This window comes from Anabrus simplex, chromosome 3 (genome assembly GCF_040414725.1).
Source record: "Anabrus simplex isolate iqAnaSimp1 chromosome 3, ASM4041472v1, whole genome shotgun sequence".
NCBI lineage: Eukaryota > Metazoa > Arthropoda > Insecta > Orthoptera > Tettigoniidae > Anabrus > Anabrus simplex.
In genome coordinates, this window is record NC_090267.1 from 510,329,940 (window position 1) to 510,356,047 (window position 26,108).

General features: G+C 39.9%; 1 protein-coding gene across 2 annotated transcripts in view; it reads left to right on the plus strand.

The window, feature by feature from the left end:
• The window catches only part of LOC136867499 (FACT complex subunit Ssrp1), a 214,415-nt gene extending 189,303 nt beyond the window's left edge, over positions 1–25,112 (plus strand). The window contains exons 14-15 of one of the 2 annotated variants that reach the window (XM_067144709.2): positions 21,113–21,364; positions 24,471–25,111. In XM_067144709.2, coding sequence (XP_067000810.1) covers positions 21,113–21,364; positions 24,471–24,746 — 528 coding nt within the window. In that variant the 3' untranslated portion in view covers positions 24,747–25,111. Of the gene's footprint in view, positions 1–21,112; positions 21,365–24,470 lie in introns of both variants that reach the window. The other variant, XM_067144710.2, reaches the window with a different exon arrangement.
• Positions 25,113–26,108: the final 996 nt, after the last annotated feature.

The following is a 26,108-nucleotide window of genomic DNA, read 5'->3' on the forward strand; positions in this document are numbered from 1 at the left end:
AACGACAGTCGACCACAAGTAGTTTTTAATTCTCATATCTAATAAAATAAGGCACATTAGATCCAAAGGCGCCTAGTATGATGGCGAAATCTCTTCTTTTCTTAATCTTTCATTGTAATTTGTTCTCCGGTATACTGTTCATAGTCAGTTTCTGGAAATCTTGTACCGCGTAAATTAGGCCTACATCAACTTTTAAGGGTTATGTTGAACTCGAAAGCATGGTTTCGAATGTAAGTACCGATTCTCAAAAGTTCTCCAACGCATTATATTCAGTTCTGCCCATCACCAAATACAGTAGAGACAATACGCGACACTGAGCGAGATATCGAGGGACAGTAGTATAATTGGATGGTTCGGCGGCCACCACCCCCACCGGCTCCCAGAGGCCTCCTCCACCACCACCACAGCCAGAGGCCTCCCAGAGGCCGCCTCCACCACCACCACAGCCAGAGGTCTCCTCCACCACCCGCGGGAAATTTGAATTTGTAAACAAAGCCACGTGCTTTTTGACAGCTATCATCAACAACAACGCATCGCTAACCTCAGTACTGCCATCTTGACGGGCCTAAACCTCAGTAGTACCAACTTAACCTAACTAGCGCGAGGTAAACAAAGCCACGTGTTATTTGACAGCCACGTGCTTTTTGACAGACAACAACGCATCGCTAACCTCAGTACTGCCATCTTGATGGGCCTAAACCTCAGTAGTACCAACTTAACCTAACTAGCGCGTGGTAAACAAAGCCACGTGCTTTTTTGACAGCTGTCATCCGCCATCTTTAAACTACAGAGCACTGTGCTGCCCTCTTTATCGCAGTCGCCATCTTTAAACTACAGAGCACTGTGCTGCCCTCTTTATCGCAGTAGCTACAAATTCGTCACCTGTCATCGGCAGTGCTGCCATCTTGGCGGGTCTAAACCTTAGTGCTACCAACTTAACCTCACTAGCGCGAGATAAGCAAATCCACGTGCTTTTTTGACAGCTGTCATCCATCATCTTTAATCTATAGAGCACAGTGCTGCCCTCTTTAGCTACTTACCTTTGAAATGTGGTGGCGGATAATTTGAAAAATGCTTTTTTGACAGCTGTCATCCGCCATCTTTAATCTATAGAGCACCGTGCTGCCCTCTTGCGGGTAATTTCGTCAGCTGTCATCCGCCATCTTTAATCGACAGAGCACCGTGCTGCCCTCATGCGGGTAATTTCGTCAGCTGTCATCCGCCATCTTTAATCGACAGAGCACCGTGCTGCCCTCATGCGGGACAATTTCGCTAGCTGTCATCCGCCATCTTTAATCGACAGAGCATCGTGCTGCCCTCATGCGGGGCAATTTCGTTAGCTGTCATCCGCCATCTTTTAATGAACAGAGCACCGCGCTGCCCTCATGCGGGGCAATTTCGTTAGCTGTCATCCGCCATCTTTTAATGAACAGAGCACCGTGCTGCCATCTTTGTGTTGGCATCTTTATTCTTTGACATGTGGTGGCGGCAAGTTCTATATCCACAATCTGAGAGCACCGTGACGTACTCTTCGTTGTGGCGGACAATTTAAAAAAAAGAACATGTCAAGGAATACCTTTGTTCTAAAAGAAAACAAGACTACGGTTCTGAACGGCTTGCGTAAGATAGCGATTGTTATAACCTCCTTTTCCCTGCTCTGTTAAGGTATAGCTTTATCGAACATACAACGTGATTCTCTTTCTATATAATAATTTCATGTAGCTATTTCTAGCCAAGTGCAGTCTAAAAATAAATCCTAGTCTTGTTACATCAGGAAGGGTAACTGGCTAAATCCTGGTCTTTCAGCGTCAGGAAGGGCAACCGACCGTGAAACAATAGTGTACGATGTAAGAGGCTAGATACTAATAGTTTTGTGTCAGGAAGGGCAACCAGTCGTAAAACAAATTCTTGTGAAGTGTAAAACTAGATACTGCGATTTAAAATCTAAGAAGTGCATCTAGCTGTAAAACCCCGATTCTCGTGTAAAAAGAGCATCTAGTTGTAAAACAGATTCTTAATCCCAGTTCTTTGACGTCAGGAAGAGCAACCGGTCGAAAACAATAGTGTATGATGTAAGAGGCTAGATACTGCTATTTACAATCCTAGGAGGGCATCCAGTTGTAAAACAGATTCTTGTGATTTAAAATTTCGCGTCAGGAAGGGCAACCGGCCGTACCGTAAAACAATAGTGTATGATGTAAGAGGCTAGATACTGCTTTTTAAAATCCTAGAAGGGCATCCTGTTGTAAAACGGATTCTTGTGATTTAAAATCTCGCGTCGGGAAGGGCAACCGGTCGTAAAACAGATTCTTGCGATTTAAACTCTTGCGTCAGGAGGAGGCACTCGGCTGTAAAACATAGCTGTAAAAACAGGAGCTCCAAACATTTACAGTTTTAAGCTTTAGGAACGGGTTATGGGTTACATTTTTTTGTTCTACTGCATAGAACACTATCTTTGAAGTTGTATCGGCGCAGTCAGACAGAGCGGAGTGTAGAATGCATGTGTTGGCTGAAATTGTACACTCGGCTTCCGGCTGTACTAACCTTGAACGTGGACACTGCGTGCTGATAAGCCACTTGTAACTCGCGGAACATTTTCTTAGCCGTGTAGAATTTAGCTCGTGTAAGTTTCTAACATAAAATATTATGATTGTACGGAGAGGTTAAAACACAGCGCCAGAACATAGCCTACCCCTATCGAAAGAGCCTGCACGGCGCCGGTATATAGGTTACTCCTGTTGAAGGAGCCTGTACAAGGTTTAACACCCCTCCATCAACAGCCCTTACTTAATGCTGGCTTTTTGCACGCCCTCGAAACTACCTAAGAATGTAATACACTACCGTAGGAAGAGGGTAAAACCCGGTGCCGGCACATAGCCTACTCCTACCGAAGAAGCCTGCACAAGGCTTAACGCCTCCATCCGACAGATGAATCACCCTCAACATCTTATACTCATAATCATTTTCGAAGGAGTCTGCACAAGGTTTAACGCCCCCATCAACAGCCCTTACTTAATGCTGGCTTTTTGCATGCCCTCGAAACTACCTAAGAATGTAATATACTACAGTAGGGAGAGGGTAAAACCCAGTGCTGGTACATAGCCTACTCCTACCGAAGAAGCCTGCACACAGCTTAACGCCTCCATCCGACAAATGAATCACCCTCAGCACTCTTGTACTCACAATCATTTTCGAAGGAGTCTGCATAAGGTTTAACGTCCCCATCAACAGCCCTTACTTAATGCTGGCTTTTTGCACACCCCGCCTCTTAGATCATACACCATAGTTTTACGACCGGTTACCCTTCCTGACGTTAAAGGACTAGGATTTTAAATCGCAGTATACGCGATAAATTTGTTATAGCGGGTTTTATAACTAGATATCCTAGTACTGGCACATAGCCTACTCCTACCGAAGAAGCCTGCACAAGGCTTATCACCTCCATCCGACAAATGAATCACCCTCAACACTCTTGTACCTGCAATCATTTTCGCTACTTCGGGAGATAGCGGTTTGAACTCCTACTGTCGGAAGCCGTAAAAAATAGCAAATGCTAGGCGAGGGGCCTGCGCGATCGTCATAAGGTGTAATTACATGATCTAGCTAGATGCGGTTTTAGCTCAATACCTTTAAGTGCCTACAGGTAAGGAATACCGCGGATGTAGCTTAGTACCCTCCCGTTTAAGTCCAGAAGTCGAGGATCGCGTGCTAACTTTCCAAGGCTCGATCCGCGGCAGAACTCTTAAATTCTGACACCTCGGCATCAACAGCAGGCTCGATCCCGGCTTAAATACATCAGCCTGCAGAACTCAGCATAAGACCCTCAGGAGAGCTCTTGTTGCATAAACATTTCGTTCCGACTGTACTGCAAACGTCTGCAATTCTTGATATCCGCTTGGTAACAAGGAGCATATTTACTCGCTGCAGTCTGCGTGAAGCGCTCGCAGTTCTTTGTATGTGTTTATTACGTGCACATCTCCCGTCTAAGTACTGTCTGCTGTGAATATTATTCTTCAGCCTTTAGCTTAAGGTAAGCCAGAACTGAGAGTTACTGTTTGCAGAGCAACTTCTACGCTAGGTAATAAACATCTACATTCATATATTTTCTTTTCTTTTTTAGGTACAACTAGAATATTATCATTCGAGTTACAGGCTTGAAAGCACGCATTTTATTCATCCGAGTAACAGTCTGCAGCACGTGCATTTTTAAGGTATGTTTTCGAACTTTGAGTTGTAAAGATAGCTAGGCTAGCTGATGTACCCTACACTACATTCATATATGTTTGTTCTTTTCTTTTTAGGTACGACCAGAATATTATCATTCGAGTTTCAGGCTTGAACGCACGCATTTTATTCATCCGAGTAACAGTATGCAGTGCGAAGATTTTAAGGTATGTCTGACCTCTATACGTTGAAACTTGGTTTCTTCCGAACATCGTAACTTTAAGCTAATCATAAATAGTTGTTCTCTTCAATCCTCATGCTATAGACGAGGTTAATCTTATAATTTCAAACTCACAGCAATGTCCGACCTCTATACGTTGAAACTTGGTTTCTTCTAAAACATCGTAACTTTAGTCTATTGATAAATAATTGAAAGAAATAAGTTTCATAATGATAGATCCGTATTGAACTGTGATTACAATAGAGTAAAATAATATATTATTATTGGTCCACCTTTTCAATACAAAATGAAAATTACATAGGGACTAGTTTCGACCTAGTAATAGGTCATCATCAGCCTGAAGTAAGTCAAAGATCGAAGAAAACATAAACAATGTAAACACAAGTACAGTCTCTTTAAAGGTACATACCAAGTGGGAAGTTGAGTAGAGATATATGAAAAATAATAACTCATCCAAATTGACGAAGCACTGAGCGGAATTTATGTAAAGTTCGGTGCGCCGTATATTATAAAAGACCACTGTGCACTAAATGATGCAATAAAGAAGAATAGTAGGTTGAATGCTGGCTTCTTCTTAGCTGTTGTATAATCGAAGAAATTTACGTCGTGTTTTATAAGGTATTGATAGACGTCAAAATACATGGATGTTGGAAGGCTCTTCAGTTTTTTTTTTTTTTTTTTTTTTTTGAACATGGCAATAGTTGCGTGTGGAGGCTTAGGAAACCAGAGAAGCGTTATATTATGTTAAAAAATAGAGATCCTTAAAAAAGTCCCGTGCGTTGTATAAATTGTGGAAATGGAAATCGAAAAAACTTGGTTCTTAAGCGATAATGTTGTTCATTCAGAGATCGATTGAAAATAAAGAATCGTAACATAGTCTTCTCAAGATGTTCATAAACCAGAATTAATAGACGATGCGAAGTATGATGCTAGGAGAAAGCTCTTCTGCTTCTGGAATCTTGAAGGACGATGGATGTTTCACGAGGTGGAGCAACATATATGGAGTTAAATAAAGGTGGAAATAAATTCGCAGTTCAATGCGGACCATAAATTTGATTCTGAATAAAAGACAGTAAGATTTTTTTTTTTTTTTTTAATATGTCAAAAGGAAAACTCAAGCGTGATGTGATGAGCTGAAGAGAGAAACGGAGGTAGGAAAGGATCAAAGGAAATTTTGAGGAGGTGAGGGAAGAAAAATGAAGGCAGGAGAAGAATATATAATTTTTTAATATTTTTTATTTTTTATTATTTTTTATATTTTATTTTTTAGCTGAAGAGAGAAACGGAGGTAGGTAAGGATCAAAGGAATTTTTTTTTTTTTTTTTTTAGGAGGTGAAGGAAGGAAAATAAAGGTCTGAGTTTTTTTTAGCTGAAGAGTGAAACGGAGGTAGGTAAGGATCAACGGAATTTTTTTTTTTTTTAATTTTTTTTTAAATTTTTTTTTTTATCTGAAGAGAGAAACGAAGGTAGGTAAGGATCAAAGGATTTTTTTATTTATTTAGCTGAAGAGAGAAACGAAGGTAGGTAAGGATCAAAGGATTTTTTTTTTTTTGAGGTGAAGGAAGGAAAATAAAGGTCTGAGAATTTTTTTTTGAGGTGATGATGACCTATTACTAGGTCGAAACTAGTCCCTATGTAATTTTCATTTTGTATTGAAAAGGTGGACCAATAATAATATATTATTTTACTCTATTGATAAATAGCCGTTCTCTTCAATCCTCATGCTATAGACGAGGTTAATTTTATAATTTCAAACGCACATAGCTGTCTGACCTCAACAGGCTGAAACTTGGTTTCTTCTAAAACATCGTAACTTTAGTCTATTGATAAATAGTCGTTCTCTTCAATCCTCATGCTATAGACGAGGTTAATCTTATAATTTCAAACTCACAGCAATGTCCGACCTCTATACGTTGAAACTTGATTTCTTCCGAACATCGTAACTTTAGTCTATTGATAAATAGTCGTTCTCTTCAATCCTCATGCTATAGACGAGGTTAATCTTATAATTTCAAACTCACAGCAATGTCCGACCTCTATACGTTGAAACTTGATTTCTTCCGAACATCGTAACTTTAGTCTATTGATAAATAGTCGTTCTCTTCAATCCTCATGCTATAGACGAGGTTAATCTTATAATTTCAAACTCACAGCCATGTCCGACCTCTATACGTTGAAACTTGGTTTCTTCCGAACATCGTAACTTTCACCTAATCTCTATTGGTTGTTCTCTTTTTAGATGTTCCCCTGCTGTGAGGAATGCAATGTAACGTTTACAAGACGAGATGCTCTTACACGACATTTAAAAATGAAACATGGAGAAGCGTCTACTACGTTCACCTGCGAGCAGTGTGAGACGACGTTTACGAGGGTAGATGCCCTTACGCGGCATAAAAAAGTAAAACACCCTAGCATAACATCCACTTTATGTGATGTTTGCGGGCTGTACTTCGCTAATGTAGAGCAATATCAGGCTCACTTAGCAGAGGTACATCAAATATCTACTTGCCCTCAGGTAGTAGTAGTAGGGAAAAAGCGTGCAGCTACTGATGTAGCTGCAGAAAGTACTAGTAGTAAAAAACCTAGGAAAAATGAACTTCAAACTATTTACTGCGAACACTGTAATACTGATGTACCATCTTCATATTTTCAGGGACACTTACGGAGTAATGCGCATAAAAATAATGCGTGTAGAAGTGGTAGTAACGCAAACATCGAGGAAATTAATACAGCATTTAAAAGTAGGATTTCTAGTTACAGAATTCGCACTAGTCAAAAGTTTCAGAGCACTTCAAACTTTTTAAATTGTGTTCAACCGGATGTACAACAGCTTCTTGCTAAATCTTTGTCCAATCATAATTTATTTAAAGTTAATTTTGAACTTTTCGCCTTGTACATTAAAAGCACGGATGAATCCGAAATAACGGACATTAAATCATTTAATACGAAGAATTTTGTCATGAGTGAGTCGACTAATTTTGGTGATGTACTTAGGGATGTCTCTAACATTATTTCAACTAAGAGCGAGGAATTTCAGGAAAAGGAATCAGGGTGGGCTTTAGTTGAAATAATGTATCTAGAAGTTAACATCAATAAGTACAATCCTATGCGAGGATCTTCGCACATCGAGCTGCCGACATGGATTCAGTGAAAAGAAGCTGTTGTAAACATCCAAAACAATGACGAAGCATGTTTTGCATGGGCGGTGATGTCGGCTTTAAATCCTGCTAAATCAGACGTAGCTAAGAGAACATCATCGTATCCACACTATTCAACGCAGCTAAATTTCGATAGTATAGAATTTCCTGTGCAGTTAAAAGATATTAAGCGCTTTGAGGAACTAAATAACATTAGCATTAATGTGTATTGTGTAGAGAAAAAGTCTGTAGTAGGCCCTCTGTATTATACATGTCATAAGAAGAGTACTCATGTTAACTTACTTTATATCGAAAACAGTGAGAATAGCCACTTTTGCTGGATTAAAAATCTGAGTTGACTTGTTGGTAGTCAGTAGTCAAACAGGTGTAACAAAAAGTGGCTATGTGATGGTTGCTTTCAGTATTTTAGAACTGAAGATCAGTTAACGAAGCATTCCAAGAATGACTGCAGTCATGTACGTACAGAGATACTTACTACAGGCAATGATGTTTTAAAATTTACAAATTTTTCACAAACAGATGTGGATACCTTTCGTGATTTATGCAGACTTTGAAGCCATCCTCACGCCATGCAACACATGCTTACCTAATCCTGACAATTCTTTCACTAATACTACGCACATGCATGTCCCGTATAGCTTCGCGTATTACATCAAGTGTAGTTATGATAGTACGCTTAACAAGTTAGAGCTGTATCGAGGACCTGATGCTGCTAAAGTATTTTTAGAAAGACTTGAAAGTGATGCATTTCGTCTTGGTCGTATTCTAAATAATAATATTCCTATGAAGCCACTCACCGAAATTCAGTTAAATGATCATGAACGTGCTACAAAGTGTAGCATTTGTGATGGGGAATTTTCCGAAAATGACCCTTAAGTTTTTGATCATGATCATTTAACTGGTTTCTACAGATGTGCCGCTCATTATAGCTGTAATCTTAAGTACAGAGTTCCTAAATTTATCCCTCTAATTTTTCATAACTTATCTGGTTACGACTCTCATTTCATCATTTCACAATTTGGAGCTTCAGATGAAAAAGTAGATATAATCCCTCAGAATAAAGAGCGCTACATTGCGTTTGCAAAGTCTGTAAAAGTAGATGCTGAGCATTCTATAAAACTGAGATTCCTTGACTCGTTTCGCTTTATGGCGAGTAGCCTCGATAAACTTTCTAGTCATTTACAGCCTGAACAATTTACGGAAATTCGACGCGTTTTTCATGAAGAAGCGCAGTTTAATTTACTTCGGCATAAGGGTGTTTTTTGTTATGAATATCTTGACTGCTTAGAACGCCTCGAAGAATGTGCCTTACCATCGAAACAATCCTTTTACAGCTCGCTGAATTCAGCAGATATTAGTGATGATGACTATTTACATGCACGACATATCTGGGAGCAGTTCCACATTCAAACGCTGGGTGAATACTCCGATTTATATTTAAAGACGGATGTACTTTTGTTAGCTGATGTTTTTGAAAATTTTCGCTGTGTTGGTAAGAAAACCTACAGCCTTGACCCATGTCAGTATTTTACTGCGCCTGGGTTAAGTTGGGATGCGATGTTAAAATACACGCAGGTGAATTTGGAACTGCTAACTGATATTGATATGGTGCACTTTATAAAATCATCTATTCGAGGTGGTCTAAGTCAGTGCAGCGGGCGGTATTCTAAAGCAAATAATAAGTACATGTCGAGTTTCGATTCTAGTCAGGAATCTCAGTATATCGTTTATCTCGATGCTAATAATCAGTATGGGTGGGCGAAGAGTCAGCATCTACCAGTGAGTGGTTTCCACTGGCTAACGCAGTGCGAAATTGATGCTTTACAGCTGCACGCCCTAGGCGATGAAGCTGATAAAGGCTATTTCCTCGAAGTTGACTTACAGTATCCTAAAGAGTTACACACTTCTCATAATGACTTACCGTTCTGCCCTGAAAATATGAAGCCTCCGTACATCGCATCAACGACGAAAATGCTAATTGCTAATTTGTGTGATAAATCTAAGTATATCATTCATTACCGAAATTTAAAACAGTGTTTGCAGCATGGTTTGAAGTTATCCAAAATTCATCGCGTACTAGAATTTAATCAGTCACCGTGGCTAAAGCCATATATCGATCTGAACAATAATTTAAGAACGAATGCGGTTAACGAGTTTGAAAAAGATTTCTACAAGCTCATGAATAACAGTGTGTTTGGTAAGACTATGGAAAATGTTGACAAACGCGTTGATGTAAAATTGATTACAAACTGGGAAAATATTAAGAAAAGGTATGGTGCTAACTATTTAATAAGTAAACCAAATTTCCACAGCTGCACCATCATACATGAGAATTTAGTTATACAGATGAATCGTGTTAAGGTTAAGTACGACAAACCTACCTACGTCGGTTTCGCAGTACTTGAATTGGCTAAAACACTCATGTATGAATTCCATTACAATTATATGATGAGGAAGTACGTGCGTAATGCGCAATTGCTCTACACATATACCGATTCGTTTATTTATCAAATCAAAACTGATGACTATTACAATGATGTAAAGCCAGACTTGGGTAGGTTTGATACAAGTAACTATCCTGCAAATAATCAATATCATCTACCGCTAGTGAACAAAAAGGTTCTAGGTAAAATGAAAGATGAATGTGCTGGGAATATTATCGATTCATTTGTAGGTACTAAATCCAAGTCATATTGCATAAAACTCTTAAATGAATTACAAATAAAGAGATTGAAGGGGGTTAAAAAGAATGTTCAGAATCAGCTAAGTTTTGAAAACTATAACAATTGCATTAAAAGTAATCCACCTATTTTGCATAAGCAAATGTCTGTCATTAGAAGCAAGAAGCACCAGTTGTACACTCATTTAATTAGTAAGGTAGCCCTTAATAATGATGATTGCAAACGGTTTGTCATTCCAAATTCTACCAACACTCTAGCCTGGGGGCATAGTAGTATTGATAGGTACTACTTTACATAAAGCAGATGTGTGTAAACATTATGCTAGAGGTGTGTACGTACGTTACGCTGTCTTACATCACAATTCACTGTACATATTGTAGGGAGAGGTACGCTGAGAGCGTAGTACGACAAGTTTAAACTTGTACATACAAGAATTGCATCGAGAATGGGAGAAGTACGCAAACATCACTATGGTAAAATGATTTGAGATAAAACTTGTACATACAAGATGTAAATAAATAATGTAGAATTGGCATATTCTTTTATTTTAGGTTAGGTATTACCTTCCTCCCGCTCCTTATTTGCAAGATAGAGTTTCGTTTATTACTCAAAGAAGAAAAGCAAGAAAGAAGGTGATGAGCAGATTCGTAAGTATGTTATTGTCTAGCTCATGTTGAGAAGAGAATTTTTTTCTCTTTCTAAACAGAGTTTGATTGCAATGCAGTGTTCAACAACATCGAACTATAAACGGTAGTATGTGTTCAAGTCTAAACTCGCAATACTCTTGCTTTTGCAATGCATGTTCGATAGAGATGTAGCTTGATAGAGGAAGAAGAGCAGCTTAGTAAGTATGTTGAGAAGATAATTTTTTTTCTTTCTAAACAGTGCTCGATTCTAGTCATGCAATGCAGTGTTCAACAACGTCGAACTATAAGCAGTATTATGTGTTCAAGCCTAAACTTGCAGGTACGTGATATGCATGCTGTCTTATGTGTAAGATCGCGTTGTATGTTCGATAATGCTATGCCTTAACAGAGCAGGGAAAAGGAGGTTATAACAATCGCTATCTTACGCAAGCCGTTCAGACCCGTAGTCTTGTTTTCTTTTAGAACAAAGGTATTCCTTGACATGTTCTTTTTTTAAATTGTCCGCCACAACGAAGAGTACGTCACGGTGCTCTCAGATTGTGGATATAGAACTTGCCGCCACCACATGTCAAAGAATAAAGATGCCAACACAAAGATGGCAGCACGGTGCTCTGTTCATTAAAAGATGGCGGATGACAGCTAACGAAATTGCCCCGCATGAGGGCAGCACGGTGCTCTGTTCATTAAAAGATGGCGGATGACAGCTAACGAAATTGCCCCGCATGAGGGCAGCACGGTGCTCTGTCGATTAAAGATGGCGGATGACAGCTAGCGAAATTGTCCCGCATGAGGGCAGCACGGTGCTCTGTCGATTAAAGATGGCGGATGACAGCTGTCAAATGGCATTTTTCAAATTATCTGCCACCATATTTCAAAGGTAAGTAGCTAAAGAGGGCAGCACTGTGCTCTATAGATTAAAGATGATGGATGACAGCTGTCAAAAAAGCACGTGGATTTGTTTATCTCGCGCTAGTGAGGTTAAGTTGGTAGCACTAAGGTTTAGACCGGCCAAGATGGCAGCACTGCCGATGACAGGTGACGAATTTGTAGCTACTGCGATAAAGAGGGCAGCACAGTGCTCTGTAGTTTAAAGATGGCAGATAACAGCTGTCAAAAAAGCACGTGGCTTTGTTTACCACGCGCTAGTTAGGTTAAGTTGGTACTACTGAGGTTTAGGCCCGTCAAGATGGCAGTACTGAGGTTAGTGATGCGTTGTTGACTGTCAAAAAGCATGTGGCTGTCAAAAAACACGTGGCTTTGTGTACCTCGCGCTAGTTAGGTTAAGTTGGTACTACTGAGGTTTAGGCCCGTCAAGATGGCAGTACTGAGGTTAGCGATGCGTTGTTGTCGATGATAGCTGTCAAAAAGCACGTGGCTTTGTTTACAAATTCAAATTTCCCGCGGGTGGTGGAGGAGACCTCTGGGAGGCCTCTGGCTGTGGTGGTGGTGGCGGAGGCCTCTGGGAGGCCTCTGGCTGTGGTGGTGGTGGTGGAGGAGGCCTCTGGGAGCCGGTGGGGGTGGTGGCCGCCGAACCATCCAATTATACTACTAGGGACAGCTATTGGAGCTCACTCTAGCGGATAGACCTGAACGGTACTGATTCTCTCATAAGAGCACGTGTAATTTTGTGTGAAGTTTTTGGTGTTATTTATGAGTTTTCAGTGAATTGACATAATTAAATAGTAGCGTGTGTCATTCCTTGATATTTCCTCTCAACATGAGGGGAAAGGTATGTGCTGTGTTTGGCTGCAGTAATTACGAAGTAGAGAAAAATTCGCGGTCGTTTTTCAGGTTCCCTCGTGACACGAACATGTAAGTAATATTGTGTTTGCATATATATTCTTCCAGTGACAGAGATTTTTATAGTACTTCATAATCTTCTGACCTGATCGACCCATATTTTAACTGGCATAAAATGTAATACGCATATTTTATTGTATAGTGCAGCAGTTAACCTTCAATACCGATGTGTTGTTGTAGGTGTGATCTGTGGGTTTTGAAATGTCACAGAAGTGATTTGGATAAGGTGTACAAGAAAGAAGGGACGTTACGCTTATATAAGAATTATAAGATCTTTTCAGATCATTTCCAGGCCAGCGACTTTAAAAATCCTCGACTATACAGCCAAGGGTGTGTTACATGTTTACTCTATTTGTACGTAAATATTCCTCAAAGCATCACTATCGACAACATTTTCATACTTTTCTTTCTTTAATCCCTCTTCTCAGATTAAAGCCGGAATTTTATAGATTTTCTTTCTGTTAGTAGGCTTCATGTTAAGAGGAAAATTGTCCAGCTTTTAAATGTTAATTCATTGCATCATGTGTGTAAGGAATGTGCCGATATTTTTATTGACAAGTGTCTTAATGTGATCATACAAGGTTTTTAAATGAGAAAAAAGACAAATCCAGCCTTAAAAGTTCAGGCAGAAATGCTAAAGCTAAAAAAGTAATGCATAAATGAAAGATCAAGCCATTTCACAGCAGCCCATTTCATATCTTGTTTGTGTGTCTAATTTCAGTCTTTGAATAATAACCTTTTAAATAATTCTTCATTCATTTATCCAGAATTACTTTAGCAACTTTGAAGTTAATATCTCAATACCACTTTCTTTCTAGACGTAATTTATTTATCCATTTCCGTATATACATTTCCATTGATATTAGAATTTAACGCGATTTGTTCAAGTCAAGTCACTAGGCAAGAGCGCCACCGTCGAATTGTCTCCCATTTTAGCAAGGCAAAATCCGTAAGTGTCGCGTATTGTCTCTACAGTACTTGCCGTCACTAATCCAATCAAAATGGAAAGAGAAAAAATCATCAAAACTTCAGAAATTACGGTTATTCGTGACCTTGAGGTCATCTCGAAAGTGCACTCGCTGCACATGTCATTACGAGTTGGAAATGATACAAACCATTTAAATGTAACGTGCGCAAATAAAACGACTGAGGTCTTCGGCATTTTAAAACGAAAACATAAAATTCCCAGTCTTACATTAGGACCAAAACAGTAAAAGGCAATCCCAAGACCTCCCATAGCTTTCTGTTTGAATGTAAGGTGCAACATCTGTTCTAGTCTCGCTAACAATTGTGTACGATAATATTAAAATACTAAATTTGTGTTAAGAAGGAGCAGTTTCGATTCCTGCCTGAAAGCCCAGTTACTCTACAGTACCCTGAGGAAAGTGCAAGTGTGAACATTTGACGAAACTCGTTCTGTCTTCAAGCAGAGCTGTTGAAATGTGCTCTGTCTCCTTCCAATTGTTGTGGCCACTCTCTGCTTTATGATTTCCGAGATTCTCTCAACAATACCACCCGAATTCGATGTTAAGATGGTCCCTTATGCAAGTTCACCGCCGATCGCTTTCCCAGTACAGTACTTGCTCCAATTATCGCAATGACGGGGCGTTAACGCCAGAATCGGTAAGTATGCCATAGCCGTCCTTTTGTGAGATACAGTTTATTAAAAAAACAATTGATCGAGGATTTAGTGTTAATGGGACTGAAATTTCTGGACGGTTGATCCAGGAAATCGTTTCTTCGAGTAACGGATGATGTGGGATTTTTACAACGTGATTTAATCACGATGTTCGCGGGCCCACGTAATTTGAACGCATATTGCGGGAAAACGTAGTTTCCGGGAACGGATAATCGAGGTTCCACTGTATAAAAGGTTAACTGTCAGTGAAAAAATGAAAATTATAGAAAGACTGGAGAAAGGCGAAGCATCTTCAAAGTTAGCCTGTGAGTTTGGTGTTGGTGAAACAACAGTGAGAGACATGAAGAAGCAAAAGGAAACCCTCATCAAATTTTCTGCTAATTGTGATCGTTCCTCGTCCCGGAGATCAATGAGAACATCGGACTATGCAAATCTAGACGAAGCCATGATACGGTGGTTTAATCAAAAACAAGCGGAAGGTATTCCTGTTACATGTTATAATTCTCGTGTTTTAGACCGTATTGAAATGTACAATAGAGATTTATGTATTGAATAGGTGGAATAAATAAATTTTAATATTTATTTGACTTCAAGGTATTCCTGTGTCCGGCCCAACGTATGCTGAGCAAGCAAAACATTTTCACGTTGCTCTTGGCTTAGAAGGCTATAAAAGCATCTTCTGGCTAGCTTACACGGTTTAAGAAATACTACGGAATACGAGAAATTGCTATTCACGGAGAGCATCTCAGAGCAGACACGGGTGCTGCTGAAAAATTTGCACAGGAATTTCAATCATTCATTGACTATAAACAACTTTTCATTGCAGGCGAAACAGGATTGTATTGGAAATGTTTATCGTCCTGAACAACAGTGATGCAACAAGAACAGCAAGCCCCAGGCCGTAAAACATCCAAGGAAATAACCATTTTGGCGTGTGCTAACGCAAGTGGTGATCATAAATTAAAATTATTTGCGATAGGGAAATCCAGAAAAGCCCGTTGTGTTAAACGAGAGAATGTACCTTTGCAGTACTCCATCAAAAGGCAGCGTGTATACACACAGATATTTAAAGACTGGTTTCACAATCCTTTTGTGAAACACGTGACGTCCTACCTAATTAAGCAGTCACTGCCAATCAAAGCATTGCTCTTGATTGACAAAGCGCCTTCTCATCCACACGAAAGTGAACTTAAAGAAGGTGATATTTACATGAAATACCTTCCCCCTAATGTAACTTCTGTTCTCCAACCTGTAGACCAAGGCGTTATTGCTGCTTTAAAGAAGAACTACAGGTCATCTCTGTTACAGCAATTGGTTGAGGAAGGCATCGATATTCCAACGTTTTGGAAGGACTTCAGTTTGTTGGATGCTCTTCATGCAGTCATGGGACAAAATTCACGCTACTATGCTTGCACGATCATTGAAATCTGTTCTAGGTGACGATGATATTTCGAATGGGCAACATAGTCTCGCTACGATGATATCATTACTGAAAAACCTGGATAAATGTCAAAATGCAGAAGAAAGTGACATTATTGAGTGGTTAGACGTCGATAAGGACGATTACGGTATGGTTTCAGACACGAAAGTGAGAAGGATATTGTATGGAATTTGACGGTTGGTGAGGAAGATGGAGATTCAGATGATATTGAGTGCGGAAGTGATGCAACGGAAACTGAAAGTTTCACACAACCAAGCTAGTGTATCTATAGACACTTACCTCTTACATAGAAAATAGATACGAATTTTCATTTTCAGATATTGTTTTCTTGAGAAATGTACGATCCAAAATTAGAAAAAATGAGCAGTCGTGTAAGAAACAAAAAGTAATAATTTTTTTTTTTGTTAGATACAAATGTTGACATAATCAACATGGCATTTTGTAATTTTTCTCTAGTGTGAATACATGTGAAGTGTTATAATTATTTTCTGCTTGTTCATAAAATACATTTCATTATTTTAACCTATGGTTTTGTTTTCACCAGGCTTAAAAATGACTGCGGATAATTCGCTGTTTTCGATAATTCGCGTACGTGCGTGCATTAATTATCGCAAATTATCGCGAGTGCACTGTATACAGTATGTACACTGACTGACAGAGCAAATGCAACACCAAGAAGGAGTGGTCAGAACTTTATGCCAATTGCAGGGTAGACTGACGTCACTGGGGTATGCTCATGATGTGAAATGCGCCGCTGTGCTGCGCACGTAGCGAACGATAAATGGGACACGGCGTTGGCGAATGGCCCACTTCATACCGTGATTTCTCAGCCGACAGTCATTGTAGAACGTGTTGTCGTGTGCCACAGGACACGTGTATAGCTAAGAATGCCAGACCGCCGTCAACGGAGGCATTTCCAGCAGACAGACGACTTTACGAGGGGTATGGTGATCGGGCTGAGAAGGGCAGGTTAGTCGCTTCGTCAAATCGCAGCCGATACCCATAGGGATGTGTCCACGGTGCAGCGCCTGTGGCGAAGATGGTTGGCGCAGGGACATGTGGCACGTGCGAGGGGTCCAGGCGCAGCCCGAGTGACGTCAGCACGCGAGGATCGGCGCATCCGCCGCCAAGCGGTGGCAGCCCCGCACGCCACGTCAACCGCCATTCTTCAGCATGTGCAAGACACTCTGGCTGTTCCAATATCGACCAGAACAATTTCCCGTTGATTGGTTGAAGGAGGCCTGCACTCCCGGCGTCCGCTCAGAAGACTACCATTGATTCCACAGCATAGACGTGCACGCCTGGCATGGTGCCGGGCTAGAGCGACTTGGATGAGGGAATGGCGGAACGTCGTGTTCTCCGATGAGTCACGCTTCTGTTCTGTAAGTGATAGTCACCGCAGACGAGTGTGGCGTCGGCGTGGAGAAAGGTCAAATCCGGCAGTAACTGTGGAGCGCCCTACCACTAGACAACGCGGCATCATGGTTTGGGGCGCTATTGCGTATAATTCCACGTCACCTCTAGTGCGTATTCAAGGCACGTTAAATGCCCACCGCTACGTGCAGCATGTGCTGCGGCCGGTGGCACTCCCGTACCTTCAGGGGCTGCCCAATGCCCTGTTTCAGCAGGATAATGCCCGCCCACACACTGCTCGCATCTCCCAACAGGCTCTACGTGGTGTACAGATGCTTCCGTGGCCAGCGTACTCTCCGGATCTCTCACCAATCGAACACGTGTGGGATCTCGTTGGACGCCGTTTGCAAACTCTGCCCCAGCCTCGTACGGACGATCAACTGTGGCAAATGGTTGACAGAGAATGGAGAACCATCCCTCAGGACACCATCCGCACTCTTATTGACTCTGTACCTCGACGTGTTTCTGCGGTGGTCCTACATCCTACTGAGTCGATGCCGTGCGTATTGTGTAACCTGCATATCGGTTTGAAATAAACATCAATTATTCGTCCGTGCCGTCTCTGTTTTTTCCCCAACTTTCATCCCTTTCGAACCACTCCTCCATGGTGTTGCATTATCACTGTCAGTCAGTGTACTTGTGATAGTGATCATTCTAGCTTACTGTGATAAAGTGGAAAAGAAAAGGAGGAAAAAGCATTAAGATAAGGTTACAAACTTCATTGGAATGGGAACAAGTACATATTGGCATTGGAGTATTGGAGTGGCATTCATAATCAGTCAGAATGTCTGCACTGTTTCAGACATAGAATATGTCTTTATCAAGCGACAGTAAATCAAGACCATCAACAAAAATATGCTGACCATTGTTTACGTATATGCACTACAAACTGGATGTAACCAAGAAGAGAGGCAAATAGAACATGAACATATTCATGGAGTTCCTCTCATCGGTTGACCGGCAGGCACACCCAGCTTATCTGCCTCCCGTTGGCTCATCACTTTCCCACTCTGCAACATAGGAACAAGAAGAGCGCTTCGCTCACTTGACATGGGATAACAATTAAAATTAAGAAAATAAGCTTGTACCTTATGACGTGAGATGTTGGAAATGTTCTCCTCTTGCATCCACACATTTCTGCCATCATCTTAGAAAACTTCAATTCACATGCATAAGTTCGTCTTCCGTAATTGAGGCTATTTCTCTCCGGATATGTTCTTTAGTTTCAATGTGCTTTACTTTTTAACATTTTCGTAGTCTGCCATGATGAGCTCTTCTTGTCCAAGTCGTCTTAGAGGTTTTGTAGGCGTATTATGTTCTAATCTTTATGCAATTTCATTTACTTTTTCCTCATTAAGTACATGTTTTTAAACACTTCACTTTTTATTGAGTAAAGAACCAGTTGCTCTCAGTTTGTTTATGAGTTTCCACATGGTCTCTCAACATGGAGGGCGTACATCCGGAAATTGTTAGAAATTTCCTAACGACTTCCCTTCAAGACTCTGTTTTCACATAATTATTGTACACAAATACCCTTTCCTCCACCGTGTACACGTGTGGAGGCATTATGAGAATTATACCCCAAAATAACACTTCACAACTCGAGAACAGCTGGAGCGACGGATCAACACTTAATACACGTTCTAAGCCCGGACCTGAACTGTGAAGTGTGGGCATTCCCGTGCTGTCACTGCGCTGTGTAACAGGTGGTGATGAGTCAACGGTAGGCAGATAAGCTGGGCACACTTGCCGGCCAACCGATGAGAGAAGCCCCCTGTAATTGTAATGGGTGATCTGAATGCACAGGTTGGTACTGTCAGTATACTGTAGGTTATGAAGCTCCATGGGTTTGGAAACTGGAATCAGGAAGTCGAGTTTCTTGTCAACTTCTGTGTAAGAAACAATCTCATCATCAAGAATGCCAAATTCAAGAAACATCTGTCACGATCACCAGATATAGCTGGACTGGGACACAGAAATCTCTTATTGATTATGTCATCTCGGATAGAGATACATGAGAGGTATAAAAGCACTTCCTGGAAAGAGTTTGGCAGTGACCATTTACAAAAGATTAGAGAATGGGGTTTGGATAAGCCAAAAAAGAAATGTGAATATCAAAGAATGCCCACGGATGAAGTGGGAACAGGAGAAAAAGAATTATATAAAAAGCACTGGTCATAGACTGTGGTAATTTAATTTTGGCTCTAAAATACCAATGGAATTACACACTTTTGTGGTATGGTCCTTTGGAAATGTCCTTACACAGCCACCCTCAGCTTGCTTTAAATGGCAAGATCCCTATATTGCTTTTCTCTGACTTTCCAGTATCTTTCACCTTTCGTGTGCAACAGTAGCTGTCCTTTCTTAATCCAGTTAAATATTTTATGGGATTCTTCTTCATTTTCTTCATACTGGCTTGATTTTGGGCTCCAAAATGATAGGCTGTCTTCTTTGCACATTGCAACTGTCCTTTTCACTTACGCCAGTGCCATATATATGATACTACTGCACAGAACTCGCGTTGATGCTCAACTGTGCTGTAACTCCTGTTTTTATTACCCGTCACTAACCACTATTCACTTACGTTTGTAAAATTATTAGCACTGAGACCAGTATAGTTCACCACCTAATCAATACTTGTATTTACGTTTAAAAGTACATTATGAGTACAGGACTAGTTCCGATCCTCTGTTGGATTGCCGAGCCGAGCAGTCTCTATAGGCAGTGTTTTCGCTTGCTCTTCTAAGTTGTGTCAACTGATGACCAGCCATTGGCTAGACAGGCTTTGTTAAACTTAACGATGTTTACCTTTTAAAAACTTTAAATATCCTAACAGTATTAAGGATAACTGTGATTGATTTGTTATTGGTTTTCGAACAAAATCATAAACAGAAATGGCTGAAAAAGTGGTGGACACGTTCAATAACTGGCGAATGACCTGTTCACTTGAACATTACCTTACTTAACATATGTGTAGCTTCTAAAATTTTCATCCTTTACCGTAAGATTCTGAGCTGCAATCCATTCATCTACACTGTGACCTCGGACGGCTTTGTATTTCAGTACTATTGCGATAACTTCCTAGTGTCATACATAACACACCACTGTATGCATATTTCTTGCATTATTCAACAGACGAATCATCATCATCTTCATTTCCAGCTTCCCAGGTCAGGTTGTGAATCAAGGACCTCCTTCGCTGCCCCAACCAATCTTCTCCTTTTTTTAAGTACGTCTTCTGGTTTTCCTCCCCTCTTTTCTATGCAGTCCCACACTGAATCTGTCCATCTCTTTCGGCGTCTTCCTCATGGTCTCTTTCCTGTTAACTTCTCGGAAAAAAAAACATTTTTGGGCACTCTCTTCTCCCATTCTTATCAGATGCCCATGCCACTATAGCTTTGTTGTTTTGATCCTATCTTGAAGTTTAAAGATTCCTGTCCATTTCCTTATCTCTTCATTTGTAATTCTATCCTTTCTGATCTTGCCCGCAATACCTCTTAGGAAATTCATTTCTACTGCGTGTATTGTACACTCCTCTCGTTTTGTTGTTGTCCACAATCCAGCGAGTGAATCAACAGATGAATGTTAGGTTCAAACACTGTTTTCTTGAGTGCACATTTTGCACAAGAAAAAATAGAAGAAACACTGATGACAGAAAACTTTTACATGATCGTGGTGGGAAGATTATACAATTGTTTATTTTCCCTAAAGTTTCCGATTCAGAATTAATGGTTGAAAAATTATGTGGTTAATTACGGTGTTATTATTGTGCGTTGCTGTTCTTCGGTGGCTAGAAAATCAGGCGCTTACTTTGTTTTCAGACTTGTTCTGTTTTCTAACTTGTTTTCTAGCATTTTCACATCCTTTCTGTATGAGGGGAAATTTAGAAGTTTAGTAATCTTGTGTCATGATCTATTTTCTTTTTTAGGAGTGGGAAAACAAAGCGAAAGAAGCCAAGGAAGAATATCTCAGACAAATGAAGGAGTACGAGGCCAGCGGAGGCGGTGCAGATAAAAAGGAAAGGCAGAAGCCAGAGAAGAAGGAGAAGAAAGATACTAAGAAAAGGGAGTCTACGACCAAGGCTTCACCAGTGAAATCGGGCTCCTTCAAGAGTAAGGAGTACATCAGCGATGACGACAGCAGTTCAGACGAAGACAAGAAGCCCCCAGCCAAGAAAAGTGTAAGTATATTGTGTAGGATGTTGGTTTGGGCAGAATTGTCATTCATTAGCACCACCCCGGAAATTGTGTACAGCTTAAGAAAAACTATCTCCCACAAAAAAAAAAAAAAAAAAAAAAACCCGAAAGGTGGGGGGGAAGGTTGCTATCTGTTATTGCCTACTGATGAGAACCTACAACCTGTTTACCAGTCAATGACCTGGTTAGGGATGGGATGAATGAAGCCCCCCACCTTGTGGTGAGGATAGGATTTGTGCCAGCTGCCGAGGCCTGTCGCACTCCTCTGGGGCAATGATTAATGACTGCCAGATAAAATAAAGTGATAGTGGAGAGTGTTGCTGGAATGAAAGATGAGAGGAAAAACTGGAGTACCCAGAGAAAAACCTGTCCTGCCTCTGCTTTGTACAGCTCAAATCTCACATGGAGTGACCTATATTGACACTAGTTTGCTGACAATATCTGCGCACTGATCAGCATCACATAAGTTTTAGAATGTGAAACTAAGGCCCGGTTTATTCAATTTAAGTTAAATAACACCAGTGCTTTGTTTGTTAACATGGAAATAAAAATTTTGCAGTATGTTAAGATCCTTGTGTTTATCCAAACATTTCCTGGGAACTGTTAGCTAACACGGTGTTAACTCTCACAAGAGTAACGATCAGTGAGAATCTAGAAGACAGTGGCAGAACCATGTAGTTTTTGAGCGCGCTCTGATGTGCTTTTGTTTAAAAACAGCTGTAAACCAAGGCGCGCGATTTTAACACTTATTAGAATTTTTCGTCTTGACCGTGAATTTCCTGTTGCTGTTTAGATGGATATGAAAAAAGCCAAGAAGGGAATGACTGGTTGAAATTTCTCTTCTTCTGGAAACCATTTCCAAGTATGTACCTATTCTAGAAAGTAAGCAAACTAATGGATCTGGGCTCAAAGCTCAAAGTGACGCTTGGCAGAAAATTTGTAGTTAATTCAATGTGCATACTGATGTTAACCAACGTACGATAAAACAACTGAAACAAGACTGTAATATCACGAAATAATATGAAAGATCCTGAATCCTTTATTAGTGATCTGGTCATGTTTGTGTGTTGTAGTAAGATAGATCACACTGACGTGAAGATGTAGAACCCATGTCCCTGTGATAATTTTAACTAACAAATGTATACTTGTTACTAACCGCACAAGGATATAATATTCCTAATTAAATAATAAATAAACAACTACCGGGCGAGTTGGTCGTGCGCGTAGAGGCGCGCGGCTGTGAGCTTGCATCCGGGAGATAGTAGGTTCGAATCCCACTATCGGCAGCCCTGAAAATGGTTTTCCGTGGTTTCCCATTTTCACACCAGGCAAATGCTGGGGCTGTACCTTAATTAAGGCCACGGCCGCTTCCTTCCAACTCCTAGGCCTTTCCTATCCCATCGTCGCCATAAGACCTATCTGTGTCGGTGCGACGTAAAGCCCCTAGCAAAAAAAAAAATTAAACAACTTCTCCCACTAAATAGTTTGTTCTTCCGTTTATTAAGTTAGCAATACTTAAATCAAACCAGTGACTGGACGTAGTGTGCAAAGAGGATAGAACAGTAGTGCGCAAGCAGATTTTTAAAAAAACATGCGAAGAAGAAGTATAAATATTCTCTTCTGTTTCTCTTTCTGGAAAAGGCCTATCATATCCAAAACACAGAAGTTCTGCATTTAATGCACCTGCCATATTTTGAACTAACTTAGAATTTAGCTGCTTGAACCTGGGTGAGAACTGAGAGTTTAACAGATTGTTAGTCTTAACCAATATTGATTAAATGCTAATTTGATTAAGTTCACATTCAGTTAAATGTTAACTGAGGTTGAATAAACTGGGCCTAAGAAACTAAAACGTTTCCTGGCATTAAAGGACTTGCTCTAAGTGACGTCCTTAAGTTCTCAAACACTTTCGGCACCTCCTGAACGGGTTAGTTCTTCTCTTGTGCAAGGGTTGTTAGCACACTCGTCCAACATCCCCCACATCTAACAATCGGAGGGATTTAAATCTGGGAATCTAGCAGGCTTGAGAAAAAATATATTTAGATTAATCACCTAACCAATACACAATAAAATCTTTTAAAAATATTTATCTAACAAAAGTGAACATGTTTCGGCTCTTTGAGTCATCAACAGCTCACAAACACTTAAATAAGATTAAAATATTAAGACTGAATACACCTTAGATGAGAACTTGACACTTGAGCTGCCACAGAGCGTCCATGCAATAGTCTAGTTGAGAAGAATGTAAAGTGTGAAGTTGAAAGGTAGTTGCATCAAATGTGGTATCTTCTTGTTAATAAATGTAGACTTCTTCATATGTTCATCATGTCGATAATAATGTTTGCAGTATGTTAAAGATCCTATTGGTTTAAACTGTGCTGGAATATATACGATTCCTTGCTCATGTGGATCAGTTTATGTTGGCAAAACATTTAGGAAGATAGTAACGAGGGTTAAAGAACATCCAAGCACTTAGGTCTTTGCCAGCCAGAGAAGTCTGATTACATAATGACCATCAAATCATTTTTATGTAACTACTATCATTTATAAAGAGAAACATTTTATACCTAGAATCATTTGTGAGGCGATAGAAATTGCTAAACACACGTATAATTTTAACAAAGGTGACGGCTATATACTGATTAGATCATGGCTACCCTCTGCAGTCAACTCGTCAACATCTTTTTTCTTGATTCTGGAGACCTTGGAATGAACTATATTTCTAACAGGATCTCTCTCTTTCTCTGTTGAATCTGGTTACTATGAAGTGACAGTTGACAATATGTTATTTCTTATTGGTCTGAAGACAATCCTGATTGCAGGATCAAAATGCATCAGCAGATTGTAAATATTATGCAACCTAATATCCCCAAATTAAGTATTGCAATATTATTATTATTATTATTATTATTATTATTATTATTATTATTATTATTATTATTATTATTATTATTATTATTATTATTCTTTTAGGTTTTCATGTTTATCATTATCTCCTCTTTCTTGTGTTCATTTTAATGTGTACCTTTCTATATTTCACTTATCACGTGTTTATTCCTGCCAAGTATTTACAATTGTATATTCTTTCAGAAAACTGACAACTCTAAAAAGGACAAGGAAGTTGAAGAAAAGGAGGAGGTGAAAGTAAAACAGGAAAAGGAATCAGATGATGAAGACAGCGACAAAAAAAGCAATGAGTCTGATGAAAAGGAAAAGAAAGTTAAGATACCTGACGTTAAAATTAAGAGTGACAAGAAAGGTTCTGATGATGAGGAAGATGATGACGAAGATTTTGATGAACCAGTCGAGAGTACTCCATCGTCGTCGGATGCTGAAGAGTCTGGATCTGTATCTGGGAGCGATTGAAATGTGTGCAATGTGTTAAATAAATTTTCTTTCCTTTCACCACTTTTTCCCGCTTCCCCTCTCAAAGTACGCTACGTTTAAATGAGTTGAGAAGTTTAAAGGAGTGTGTGTGCTATGTTTATCTAGTAAAAGAGTAGACGTAGACTTCTCTTCACTCTAAATGCCGCATGTCGTTTATTTGTCTTCATCGGGTATGTGTAAATAGTTTGCTAGTCATGTTCAAACACTGTATTTATACCTAACAATTTGTAAAATAATGCTCTCCTTTGAACTGTATCCTCTTCTTTTATATTAAAATAATTGTCATAAAACTTGTTTATTTTCACCTTGAAGATATTGGGAGGGAAGTGTAAAAGTTTATGGATTTCAAGACGCTGATGTTGCGGTGCATTTTGCTGACAGTGTAAATGACCTTCAGTATCTTTTAACCATAGTATAAAACATGAGTTTGAATAAAACTGCTATATAAAAACCAGGTAGATGCTAAGTTTTGATTGTCCACCTCTGTAGTCTATTAGCTGCTGTCCTTGGAGGCTGGGGTTCGATTCCTGGTGCTGTCAGAAATTTAAGATTGGCAGTGGGTTTTGGTACATCTCCATTGGGGGGCGTGCCTGAGCAGAGATGAGAACACAAATTTTGGCCTGCACTGTGGCTAAGTCTCCTATCACACAGAGCATCGAAGGATCAAGAGCAACCAACTGCCATTGAGTACTAACGACTAAATTTATTTACCTTGTCACACTGGTCATCGATCGAGAGGGATCGACTGCACGGAAACAGCTGATTCTCCCGCCCAGTACCGTACAGGCTACAGACGTGTTCATATTCACGAGCAGAAAAGAATGTGTTGTGAAAGTGATAATTCGCGTGAAGATATTATTCTAGTTTATTATTCTAACTAGTGTTAATAAAAGCATGTTACAGTTTGAAAAATTCAGTACAATTGACAAATTTGTGATTAGAAGCAAGTCTAAAAGGTGAAAGTCCACATTCCAAAAGCGATCCCTGTTATAGAAATTTTCCAGCTGTGGATCCTCATTGATCTTCATCCAGTCCTTTCCACTGCAATCATATATTTGTTCAACTCACATTTTAACTAAGGCAATGCTTTGCATGTATGCTCAATTCTACATCTCATAAAGATTATGATTGATTTTAAAGTGTATCTACGCTTCGCAGTGATACAAAGAATATCAGAAGACTTCTTCTCCTCAACCACAACACTACGTATATATGCCCATTTCCACATCTCATCAAGACTGTGATTTTTTAATTGTATCTGCGCTCTTGAATACTACAAACAATATTATAAGACTTCCTCTTCTTGTATTTTCCTACAGCTAAGTGAACTAATTTCTTACA